The sequence below is a fragment of the Agrilus planipennis genome, unplaced genomic scaffold (genome assembly GCF_000699045.2).
Source record: "Agrilus planipennis isolate EAB-ADULT unplaced genomic scaffold, Apla_2.0 scaffold138, whole genome shotgun sequence".
Classification (NCBI taxonomy): domain Eukaryota; kingdom Metazoa; phylum Arthropoda; class Insecta; order Coleoptera; family Buprestidae; genus Agrilus; species Agrilus planipennis.
Genome location: NW_020439400.1, coordinates 696,929 through 709,537, shown reverse-complemented (window position 1 = coordinate 709,537; position 12,609 = coordinate 696,929). Strand labels below are relative to the sequence as shown.

Genomic DNA, 12,609 nt, shown 5'->3' with positions numbered 1-12,609 from the left:
ACAATTTTTAACAATTTAATTTATGAAAATTGATTTGTACAATTACGTTCTTAAAAGAATAGTCCTTGAACTATCGAATGCCCCAAACAAAATTACCTCATCTTTTGCCAAATCTACAGAAATTAACATTAACAATTTAATTTTTTTTGTGGCAATAGAATATTTCGGAAACTATGACTCGGATCAAGTTGTTTTTTTTAATTTGTTTGCTTTAAAAGAGATAATGATTCTCAAGGTATCATTAAACATTACTCATCAATTACTGATCCAATTTTTAATCTTTAAAATTTATTTTGTAGGGAATTTTAAATGCTAATACTTTTACATGCCCTGTCCTGTAAAAATTATAGTTTTTTGTTATCAATCAATTAAAGATCTGTTTCGCATGTTTTTAGACGCAACTTAGCAACAATTCCAACCAAAATTTTTGGATACTTAGCAGGTACACATATCTTTCTCAAAAGTTTTAAGTAGGTCTTACCCTGGCTAACATTTACTTTTTTCGAAATCCTAATTTAACTGGTCTATTAATATTTAATTTACTAATAAATACATATGAATACGTTGCAGTTTATTTAGGAAAACAGACGTCCGTATTACGCTTAAAAATTGCCTTAAGGACTGATGAAAGGGTGCGCCTTATGAACGAAATTATACAGGGTATTCAAGTGATAAAAATGTACACGTGGGAAAAACCTTTTGCAAAACTTGTGGCCTTATCTCGTAGGTAATAAAAATATAGTGTATAACATATACGATATACTAATATTAAAAAAGTAATTATTGTCTAGGTACGAAATAAAAGCTATTAGGGCTACGTCCTACATCAGAGGAATCGCATTATCGTTTATAATGTTTTCAACCAGGATTTCTATTTTTGCAAGCATCCTTGCCTATGTTCTACTGCAAACCGGCTTTGCAGAAACTATTAATGCCGAACAAGTTTTTGTTCTCACCGCGTTTTATAATATTTTGAGGCCGTCCATGACTGTGTTCTTCCCTCAAGGGATTGCCCAGGTAGCCGAAGCTAATGTTTCCGTGAACAGACTGAATAAATTCATGCTATATGAAGAAACTATTGTGCCTGCTAAAAGTCCGGAAACCAGTGGAAAGAGCGATGGTCAATTAAACTCAAGCGATGAAACTAATAGACTTACGGATTCTTTGAAAGACGATGCCTTCAGGGATGATATAGCCATTAATGTTCAAAATGCTTCGGCGAAGTGGAGTAGTACATCGATTGAAAATACCTTGACTAATGTTAACTTAAGGGTAAAAAAGGGTAGTTTAGTAGCCGTGATTGGACCAGTAGGGAGCGGTAAAACAAGCCTTCTGCATGTAATTCTTAAGGAATTACCAGTAATGCAAGGGAACGTAGATGTTAATGGCGTTGTCAGTTACGCTTCGCAAGAGCCATGGCTGTTTGCAGGATCTGTGAGACAGAATATTCTCTTTGGACAGTCTTTGGATAGGGAGAGATACAAAACGGTGGTCAGAAAGTGTGCCTTAGAAAGAGACTTTACATTATTACCTTATGCCGATAAGACCATTGTGGGAGAAAGAGGAGTGTCACTTAGTGGTGGACAAAGAGCTCGCATCAATCTTGCTAGAGCCGTTTACAAAGATGCAGATATTTATTTATTAGATGACCCACTTTCTGCTGTTGATGCGCACGTGGGAAAACAACTTTTTGAAAGTTGTATTGCAGGTAAGATAATGCAGTTCTTATTTTTATTTTTAAAAACATTTGTGATTTTCTGCTCAGGTTACTTGAAGGAGAAGACGGTAATTTTGGTAACGCATCAACTTCAGTACTTAAAAGATGCAGACCGCATAGTTATTCTTGAAGATGGTTTGTTGAAAGCTGAAGGTACTTATAGCGAATTGCAAGATTCTGGTTTGGATTTCGCCAAGTTACTTAACGACCAATCTGATGAGACTGAGATTGAGACAGACAAAAGTCAACCGCGGCAAAGATTGCAGTCGATTCAAAGCATCTCTTCAAATACCGACGATAAAGGTCCAGTACCAATGGAAGTCGAAGAACAAAAGGGCGCAGGCGCTATTGGAAGTTACGTTTATAAAGCATACTTTAAAGCGGGCGGCAACATTTGCGTAATTTTTAACATGTTCATGCTTTTCTTTTTGTCGCAAGTTGCTGCTAGTTTAGGGGATTATTTTATAACATTCTGGTAAGTATTTATTGTAAAATAGATATATAGATTATATTATTTAATAACTCTATTGTAGGGTAAACTTGGAACAATTACAAGCCGAAAATGGTTCATATGCTAGTAAAAGTCCGTTTCCAGGAGAAGAAATTTATGAAATAGCATTAATATCCAACGGTACTTCTTCAGTAATGCCCAACGCTACGAGAAGTAGCTCTAACTTTTTCGGTAGTTCTATACTGGACCTTTGGCAGCCATCTCAAAACGTTTGCATATATATTTACACTGGATTGATAGTAGGAACGGTAATCTTGTCCCTGATTCGATCATTTGTATTTTTCGCTGTTTGCATGAGATCTTCTACAAAGCTTCATGACAACATGTTCGACAGCATAACTCACGCCACTATGCGTTTCTTTAATACGAATTCTTCAGGAAGAATATTGAACAGGTTTTCCAAAGATATGGGTCAGATTGATGAATTGCTTCCCGGAGCTCTTATAGATGTATTGCAAATAAGTTTAGCTCTAGTTGGTATAATTATTGTTGTGGCAATTGTAAATCCCCTTTTGATGATTCCCACTTTCATTATTGCTGTCATATTCTACTTGTTAAGAATATTCTACTTATCAACTAGTCGGTGTGTTAAAAGGTTGGAGGGTATTAGTAAGTATATACTTATAAAGTTTTTTTTAATTCACAAATTTTTATAAACGACTATTTTTAGCTCGAAGTCCCGTATTTGCTCATTTAAATGCATCTTTGCAAGGAATGACTACCATAAGAGCATTTGGAGCCCAAAAAATTTTGGAAAAGGAGTTCGATAATCACCAAGACTTGCACAGTTCTGCGTGGTACATTTTCATTTCTACGTCTAGAGCGTTCGGGCTCTGGTTGGATTTCATTTGTGTTATTTACATAGCTGTTGTAACACTCAGTTTTCTGGTATTTGGAGATGGTATCTTGATATTCAAATATACTCAGTAGGTGGTAATAAAAACTGTTGTTTTGTTTGTGTAGAAAAGTTTGGCGGAAATGTCGGATTAGCCATAACTCAAGCCCTGGGTCTTACGGGAATGTTCCAGTGGGGGATGCGACAGTCTACAGAATTGGAAAATCAAATGACTTCAGTAGAACGTGTTTTGGAATATAGTGATGTTGAGAAGGAGAGAGGTCTGGAAACACCCCAGGAGAAGAAACCACCGAAGAACTGGCCAGAAAGGGGTACAATAACGTTTATCAACTTGTATCTCCGGTACTTTCCGCAAGACCCCCCAGTACTTAAAAGTCTTAACTTCACAATTCACGATAAGGAAAAGATAGGCATTGTTGGGAGAACTGGTGCTGGAAAATCATCTTTAATTGCTGCCTTATTTCAATTGACTGAAACAGAGGGGCACATTTATATCGATAATGTGGATATAAAAAATTTGGGATTGCACGATTTGAGGTCAAAGATTTCTATTATACCTCAAGAGCCCGTACTGTTCTCTGGAACCATGAGAAAAAACTTGGATCCCTTTGATGAATATGATGATGACACATTGTGGAAGGCGTTAGAAGAAGTGGAACTGAAGGAAGTTGTCAGTGATTTAGCATCAGGTATTTATTCGGCTAACATTTTATTAATTTATTGCTATTTACTATTGACTTTTAAAGGCCTCAATTCAAAAATGAGCGAAGGAGGGACAAATTTCAGTGTTGGCCAGAGACAACTGGTATGTTTAGCAAGAGCCATAATTCGAAATAATCGAATATTAGTGTTAGATGAAGCAACAGCAAATGTTGATCCACAAACAGATGCCCTTATTCAACACACGATAAGGAAAAAGTTTGTAGATTGTACAGTACTTACAATTGCTCATCGATTGCATACTGTAATGGACTCTGACAAGGTATTGGTTATGGATGCTGGGTCTATGGTCGAATTTGACCACCCACATATTTTATTACGGAATACTAAAGGATTCCTCTACAGTATGGTTCAACAGACTGGAAGAGCAATGGCAGAAACATTAATGAGAATAGCCGAACAGGTAATAATTTGATTCCGTTTTAAATAAATAAAATACTGATTCTACATGTCTAATATATAGTCGCGAAAGCTTTTATTCTTATTTAATTAATTATTTTTGCAACTATTTCAGAGCTACAATAAACATATAGGTGCAAGCAGTCAGTTTTAGAAAACGCAACATTAGAAAATTGTTAATGTTAAATTATATATGTTAAATATATATTTTTTATACGTTGTTCTTAGTGCAATGAAAATTTTCATGCAAAATGTGATCTGCTGTCAGATACCAAAGTTAATTAATTATGTATAACGAACGTTTTATCCTTTCATTGTTTTAATTTTTTTTAAAATAGACTTTTGAAAAAAAAAGGTTGTTTTTTATCACATATTTGTATTTCACGAAATTCATTCCGATAATTACAAAAGTACATTGATAATTGCTTATCATCATCATGATTTAATAATAAAATATAAATACAAACGAAGTATGTATTAACTGTTCTTCCAAATACCATTTCCAGTAAAGTGATGTCTTTTCTCCATAAGATAGAGTGCTAAATTTAATTTCTGTAAGTCAGTAAGACGTGCTAATTTTATTTCTAAATTACTGTCCATATTTTTAAAAGTTTTTATAATCGTTTCTCTAAAATTCACAGTTACATAGAAAGTACAATAAAAATATTAATATCAGATGATCTTACTTGGGATAAAGTAATATTTGAATGGCTTTTAATATTGTAGGGATTTCATAGTTTCTTTCTTCCAAATACTGTAACGTTTCTTGTATTTGTAGAAAAGGTACTTTTAAGTAAAATGGATGCCTTTTCAGGTCTTTTTCAAATTCTCTGTAATCTCTTTTTAAAATCGATTGCATAAATCGTTTTAAAGCCATTATCGAGTTCTCATCAACTCCTTCCTTGATATGAGCATCAAAACTAACTGAGTGGTCACCTAAAATTAATTAATTAATTAAAAATTATTATTATTTCACATTACACTGAAAGTATTGAACACTCTTACATGCAAAAACTCATTTCTAGATTGTTAGCTATTAAATGTNAGGAGATCTGAGGTCATTTTAAATTTTATTAAATTACAAAATTTGGTTAAACAACTATAAAAGGAATATAGCTCACCCAATATCCCTAAATTTGCACAGTTTAACTTCATATCTTTCAAGAATGACAACCTGGAACGGGCTCTGTTATGATGACCAATCAAGCACAATATTCTAGGATGTGTTTTCAAAACTTTCAACTCTGGGATTGCTTCAATTTCTTCAAATCTCAATTTCACTGTGGTTGGTGACAGTGTCAAAACTCTTACATAATTCAAAAGTGATTCTCTACTGATATTGTTGCTCTAAAATTGATGTAAATTAAATTTTATAAAAAAAGAAAATCAACAGCTCACATTTTACCTCCAAAATATCTTTGATTATTTTAATATTATCTGGGGGAACCGTGACTAGCATTGGGTCCCTTAAATATAATTCTCTCATTGTTATTCCACATATTTCACGGGTTTCTGATATTGTTGTAAGAGGATATTTGGGATAGGCACCTAATATGTAACCATATTTGGTAAGCATTTGATCTTCTGAAATGCCTAAATCTCTTGCAAGGGCAATACATTCACATAGAAATCTAAAGCTTCTTATTGTTTTTGCTCCTGATTGTCTAAGGAAAGATTCGACTTGATCTTGTGATGCTTTAAATCTCCACACTGGAATAGAAAAGTGAATGTCTACTTAGTATTATAAATATGCTAAAATTCAACTTACTTAGGTACCTAATTAATAAAGTCTTGTGAATATCAAATAATACATTATGGTCAGATATATCATCAGTTCTTATATTTTCTGGAGTGGGTTTTAAATGTGATAAAAGATGTTCTGCAACATTAGTGTCATCATCTATAAACCCATACGCTTTCAATAAAGAAACTGGGCGATTCATGCACTTTCTGTATCTAAAATAACAAATTTAACTAAGGATTCACTTGACAACTACTAATAGTACTAACGACATCAGCAAATAGGCGTCAATGTTTTTAAAACCTATTTCTGACATTAATGTGTGCTGACAATCCAGACTTTTTAAACTAATTTTTAGGAATTTTGGATTTTCTTTGATTTCTTGTTTTGATATACCAATCATTTCACAGAACATCGCTGTGCTTTTAATTTGCTCATCAGTAATGTTTTCTAGGCCATGTTTTTTTTTAAAATACGGAACGTTGGTGGGATGTACACCTGTAATTTTTATTGATAATTTCCAATATTTTTAAAAATCATAACTTACCCACCAATAGCTGTAACAAAAGCACTTTGAGATTTATATGCATTAGAAAAGTGTAAAACGGACGAATTAAACAATTTAAAATTAAATTTAAATACAAACATTTCGAATTTGGAAAGTTGCAAAAAAGTAGAGTTAAACCGAGTTAAACGTTAAATGTAAGGTTAAATAATCTATGGTTATGTCAATTTTTTGTTTTGTGAAAAGAATGATCAGTATGCAACCAACATGACGTACAAATGTTAAAAATGCATAATTATTTCTACAACAGAACGAAAAATGGTCTAATTCTAAATATTATCTTACATTATTTATAGGATAATATTTATGATTTAAAATTTCTGGTTTTAAGAGAAAGTTAAGTAAGGCATTCATTTTGTTGTAATTATTATTATTCGATAGTCCTCGTATATTATTATATATTACACAGTTACACCTTCTTTTTGTAATGTTTTGGTATAATAGCAAGCTCGAAAGGAGATATTATCATCTTTAACTTGGTGAAAATCGAAAAATATTTTTAAAAGGTACGTAGTGAGAAAATGATCGAACTGTTTAGAATTAATATACGTATTGTATTTTAACTAAGAGATATATGTACACATGGCTGTTAATGAATACTTGTACAATTATTAAAATATCTATCATTAAACGCTTTTAAATTTAGTAGAATGGGTTGCATATAATAAAGTAACACGTCTGTATTTTTAAGAATGAAAATGTAACTAGATGTGTGGTTCTGTTTTATATTTTTGTAATTTGTAATAATAATTTTGAGTTTCATGTAGCATAGATTAGGGATTTATGTATAATATATATACTTTTACGATAGTATATTTTTCTTTAATCTATGTATGCAGTCTCGCGTTGATAATGCCCACGTGTGAAGTGGGCGAAACACGTGTCCGCTCATATAAAATTATTTGTGGTAATTAGGGGTATTAGTATTCCTTTTAATTTTTTAATTAATATTTACCACAGTCTCCTCCTTCTATTTTTTATTTTTTTTTACCCTTAAGAAGATTTAAAAACAAAGTCAAACGTCAGTCTGATCCACATATTAAATAAAACGGTATTCACCCTTTCAATTGCTTGAATAGTCCTGTTCCTATTTAAAGTTAAAGTTTGCAGTGCTGACTTTGAAAACTTATTGATGTCTAAGATAGTCTTCCTTTGGAGGGAAAATTATTAGTTGACGTTATTTAGTTTAGTAAACAGATGTTTTGTTAATAAATATTAAATGTTATAGTTTATGTTTAAATATACTTTCGTGAGGGTCCCTACTTTGTGGAGGTCTTGGGCATCGACCTTAAATTTGGTCACGTAAATTGACCCCGCATGTATTATTTCAGACGAAAGAATATCACAGCAGTGCATAACGTAAAAAAACATATTGTAGCGAGCACGAGCGTGTTTGTNTATAAGTACCTATTGAGTTTCAAAAATTTATTAATTTTCGGTAGAATTTTTTCGCTACACCTTTAATTTCTTCAGGTCTAACGGATTAAACCAAGAGAATTTACCTTAAATACTAAAAAATAATGAAAAATCAGTGTTGTCGTATTTGGCTTAATTATTTATTTCGCGACATTCTCATTTTATATTTTTATTAGGTGTTAATGAGATTATATGTACATTAAACATTTAATATGTATTATAATAACTACAAACATTTAATTATTTTTATTAGAGGTATTTGAATACTTTATGTAGCGTTGTCGTTACTCTAAAGTAGGAGATCTGAGGAAGCAAACTTCTAGACGCGGGGGATGACTTTTATTATGATTATATTATTTATGATGTCCGAATGCTTCAAGCACTGGTCTTGATTTTAAATAGACAAAAGAGAACAAGAAACAAAAATATTTTTTAGAATTGTATTAAAATTAAATTAAATGCAAAAATTTGATAAATATATCTGATATTGAAACTACTTCTTAAACAATCTATTTGTTGCAGAGAATAATTTTGAATTCTAACTTTCTTTACTACCTCTTTATATTTATTCATATCAGTTTATATATTGCTATAATTTGTAAATGCTGATGTAAAAGCTTATAAAAGTTTCCCAAGCGGCTTTCTATGGGTCTTCCGGTTCACGATCACGTCTTCGTTATTCGCTATTCGTGCTCTATGATAATAAAGTTCGCGTCGGTCACGGTGTCGGTGCATGTGTTTTAAATTTCAACTGCTTTTATATTAATTAAATCGGTTTAAACTATAGTATGCTATTGTCTGATACTGACGTTATGTTCTTCGAGAGGTAAGAATAATAATTGCAAGGTGTACATATATTTGATGTTAAAAATTACAGCAAATCAAAGTTTCGAACAATTTGCCAAATAATCTTAACCTAACTTTGAACAATTTTTTACTAGCGGCTAACAATTTAGGAAGACGATATTACTTTACGCAAACGCGGAAAACTTTTTGTTTATTTTTCACTAATTTTAATATTATGGACCTTTGAAGGTTAGGTTATGGTTGATTTAGGTTGTTCTTAATTGAAATTGTAGGCAATAATTAATAATAAGTGACTAGTTTAAATACAATGTTATAAACAACCAAGTTATGGACATATAGTGAAAACTCGAAATATCCAACATTTGTTTATAACCCGAAAACAAAAGACGATAGGAATTTTTTGAAAGCACTAATAAATTTAATTAANAATAGATATATAGATTATATTATTTAATAACTCTATTGTAGGGTAAACTTGGAACAATTACAAGCCGAAAATGGTTCATATGCTAGTAAAAGTCCGTTTCCAGGAGAAGAAATTTATGAAATAGCATTAATATCCAACGGTACTTCTTCAGTAATGCCCAACGCTACGAGAAGTAGCTCTAACTTTTTCGGTAGTTCTATACTGGACCTTTGGCAGCCATCTCAAAACGTTTGCATATATATTTACACTGGATTGATAGTAGGAACGGTAATCTTGTCCCTGATTCGATCATTTGTATTTTTCGCTGTTTGCATGAGATCTTCTACAAAGCTTCATGACAACATGTTCGACAGCATAACTCACGCCACTATGCGTTTCTTTAATACGAATTCTTCAGGAAGAATATTGAACAGGTTTTCCAAAGATATGGGTCAGATTGATGAATTGCTTCCCGGAGCTCTTATAGATGTATTGCAAATAAGTTTAGCTCTAGTTGGTATAATTATTGTTGTGGCAATTGTAAATCCCCTTTTGATGATTCCCACTTTCATTATTGCTGTCATATTCTACTTGTTAAGAATATTCTACTTATCAACTAGTCGGTGTGTTAAAAGGTTGGAGGGTATTAGTAAGTATATACTTATAAAGTTTTTTTTAATTCACAAATTTTTATAAACGACTATTTTTAGCTCGAAGTCCCGTATTTGCTCATTTAAATGCATCTTTGCAAGGAATGACTACCATAAGAGCATTTGGAGCCCAAAAAATTTTGGAAAAGGAGTTCGATAATCACCAAGACTTGCACAGTTCTGCGTGGTACATTTTCATTTCTACGTCTAGAGCGTTCGGGCTCTGGTTGGATTTCATTTGTGTTATTTACATAGCTGTTGTAACACTCAGTTTTCTGGTATTTGGAGATGGTATCTTGATATTCAAATATACTCAGTAGGTGGTAATAAAAACTGTTGTTTTGTTTGTGTAGAAAAGTTTGGCGGAAATGTCGGATTAGCCATAACTCAAGCCCTGGGTCTTACGGGAATGTTCCAGTGGGGGATGCGACAGTCTACAGAATTGGAAAATCAAATGACTTCAGTAGAACGTGTTTTGGAATATAGTGATGTTGAGAAGGAGAGAGGTCTGGAAACACCCCAGGAGAAGAAACCACCGAAGAACTGGCCAGAAAGGGGTACAATAACGTTTATCAACTTGTATCTCCGGTACTTTCCGCAAGACCCCCCAGTACTTAAAAGTCTTAACTTCACAATTCACGATAAGGAAAAGATAGGCATTGTTGGGAGAACTGGTGCTGGAAAATCATCTTTAATTGCTGCCTTATTTCAATTGACTGAAACAGAGGGGCACATTTATATCGATAATGTGGATATAAAAAATTTGGGATTGCACGATTTGAGGTCAAAGATTTCTATTATACCTCAAGAGCCCGTACTGTTCTCTGGAACCATGAGAAAAAACTTGGATCCCTTTGATGAATATGATGATGACACATTGTGGAAGGCGTTAGAAGAAGTGGAACTGAAGGAAGTTGTCAGTGATTTAGCATCAGGTATTTATTCGGCTAACATTTTATTAATTTATTGCTATTTACTATTGACTTTTAAAGGCCTCAATTCAAAAATGAGCGAAGGAGGGACAAATTTCAGTGTTGGCCAGAGACAACTGGTATGTTTAGCAAGAGCCATAATTCGAAATAATCGAATATTAGTGTTAGATGAAGCAACAGCAAATGTTGATCCACAAACAGATGCCCTTATTCAACACACGATAAGGAAAAAGTTTGTAGATTGTACAGTACTTACAATTGCTCATCGATTGCATACTGTAATGGACTCTGACAAGGTATTGGTTATGGATGCTGGGTCTATGGTCGAATTTGACCACCCACATATTTTATTACGGAATACTAAAGGATTCCTCTACAGTATGGTTCAACAGACTGGAAGAGCAATGGCAGAAACATTAATGAGAATAGCCGAACAGGTAATAATTTGATTCCGTTTTAAATAAATAAAATACTGATTCTACATGTCTAATATATAGTCGCGAAAGCTTTTATTCTTATTTAATTAATTATTTTTGCAACTATTTCAGAGCTACAATAAACATATAGGTGCAAGCAGTCAGTTTTAGAAAACGCAACATTAGAAAATTGTTAATGTTAAATTATATATGTTAAATATATATTTTTTATACGTTGTTCTTAGTGCAATGAAAATTTTCATGCAAAATGTGATCTGCTGTCAGATACCAAAGTTAATTAATTATGTATAACGAACGTTTTATCCTTTCATTGTTTTAATTTTTTTTAAAATAGACTTTTGAAAAAAAAAGGTTGTTTTTTATCACATATTTGTATTTCACGAAATTCATTCCGATAATTACAAAAGTACATTGATAATTGCTTATCATCATCATGATTTAATAATAAAATATAAATACAAACGAAGTATGTATTAACTGTTCTTCCAAATACCATTTCCAGTAAAGTGATGTCTTTTCTCCATAAGATAGAGTGCTAAATTTAATTTCTGTAAGTCAGTAAGACGTGCTAATTTTATTTCTAAATTACTGTCCATATTTTTAAAAGTTTTTATAATCGTTTCTCTAAAATTCACAGTTACATAGAAAGTACAATAAAAATATTAATATCAGATGATCTTACTTGGGATAAAGTAATATTTGAATGGCTTTTAATATTGTAGGGATTTCATAGTTTCTTTCTTCCAAATACTGTAACGTTTCTTGTATTTGTAGAAAAGGTACTTTTAAGTAAAATGGATGCCTTTTCAGGTCTTTTTCAAATTCTCTGTAATCTCTTTTTAAAATCGATTGCATAAATCGTTTTAAAGCCATTATCGAGTTCTCATCAACTCCTTCCTTGATATGAGCATCAAAACTAACTGAGTGGTCACCTAAAATTAATTAATTAATTAAAAATTATTATTATTTCACATTACACTGAAAGTATTGAACACTCTTACATGCAAAAACTCATTTCTAGATTGTTAGCTATTAAATGTAGGAAAAATATTTTTTAAAAATCATTTTAAATTTTATTAAATTACAAAATTTGGTTAAACAACTATAAAAGGAATATAGCTCACCCAATATCCCTAAATTTGCACAGTTTAACTTCATATCTTTCAAGAATGACAACCTGGAACGGGCTCTGTTATGATGACCAATCAAGCACAATATTCTAGGATGTGTTTTCAAAACTTTCAACTCTGGGATTGCTTCAATTTCTTCAAATCTCAATTTCACTGTGGTTGGTGACAGTGTCAAAACTCTTACATAATTCAAAAGTGATTCTCTACTGATATTGTTGCTCTAAAATTGATGTAAATTAAATTTTATAAAAAAAGAAAATCAACAGCTCACATTTTACCTCCAAAATATCTTTGATTATTTTAATATTATCTGGGGGAACCG

General features: G+C 32.0%; 3 protein-coding genes across 9 annotated transcripts in view; 1 reads left to right on the top strand and 2 right to left on the bottom strand.

Moving 5' to 3' along the window:
• LOC108735766 (probable multidrug resistance-associated protein lethal(2)03659) overlaps window positions 1-11,477 on the top strand; it is a 28,350-nt gene extending 16,873 nt beyond the window's left edge. For 3 of the 6 annotated variants that reach the window (XM_025978921.1, XM_025978920.1, XM_025978922.1), the window contains 8 exons: window positions 571-727; window positions 792-1,708; window positions 1,766-2,192; window positions 2,251-2,837; window positions 2,899-3,129; window positions 3,192-3,773; window positions 3,831-4,207; window positions 4,319-4,526. In XM_025978921.1, the coding sequence (XP_025834706.1) occupies window positions 571-727; window positions 792-1,708; window positions 1,766-2,192; window positions 2,251-2,837; window positions 2,899-3,129; window positions 3,192-3,773; window positions 3,831-4,207; window positions 4,319-4,357 (3,317 nt within the window). In that variant the 3' untranslated portion in view covers window positions 4,358-4,526. Of the gene's footprint in view, window positions 1-570; window positions 728-791; window positions 1,709-1,765; window positions 2,193-2,250; window positions 2,838-2,898; window positions 3,130-3,191; window positions 3,774-3,830; window positions 4,208-4,318; window positions 4,528-8,334; window positions 8,366-9,375; window positions 9,788-9,848; window positions 10,080-10,141; window positions 10,724-10,780; window positions 11,158-11,268 lie in introns of those variants that run through there. The other 3 variants (XM_025978919.1, XM_025978918.1, XM_025978923.1) reach the window with 2 other exon arrangements.
• LOC108735764 (transcription termination factor 5, mitochondrial) lies at window positions 4,626-6,672 on the bottom strand. 2 transcript variants are annotated; one of them, XM_025978925.1, is made up of 7 exons: window positions 6,492-6,672; window positions 6,214-6,442; window positions 5,972-6,159; window positions 5,609-5,913; window positions 5,325-5,550; window positions 4,890-5,139; window positions 4,626-4,831 (listed from the first exon to the last, which is right to left on the bottom strand). In XM_025978925.1, exons 1-7 carry the CDS (start codon window positions 6,532-6,534, stop codon window positions 4,681-4,683), a joined length of 1,392 nt encoding a protein of 463 aa, XP_025834710.1. In that variant the 5' UTR covers window positions 6,535-6,672; the 3' UTR covers window positions 4,626-4,680. The 2 variants fall into 2 exon arrangements, with proteins under 2 accessions (XP_025834710.1, XP_025834709.1); XM_025978924.1 differs by having other exon boundaries at window positions 6,496-6,672.
• A 98-nt stretch (window positions 11,478-11,575) lies between the features above and the next one.
• LOC112905797 (transcription termination factor 5, mitochondrial-like) lies at window positions 11,576-12,607 on the bottom strand (the record flags this gene model as incomplete). Its single annotated transcript, XM_025978917.1, has 4 exons — window positions 11,576-11,781; window positions 11,840-12,089; window positions 12,282-12,507; window positions 12,566-12,607. Coding segments are annotated over 4 exons (669 nt in total), but the record flags the coding sequence as incomplete, so codon positions are not given.
• Window positions 12,608-12,609: the final 2 nt, after the last annotated feature.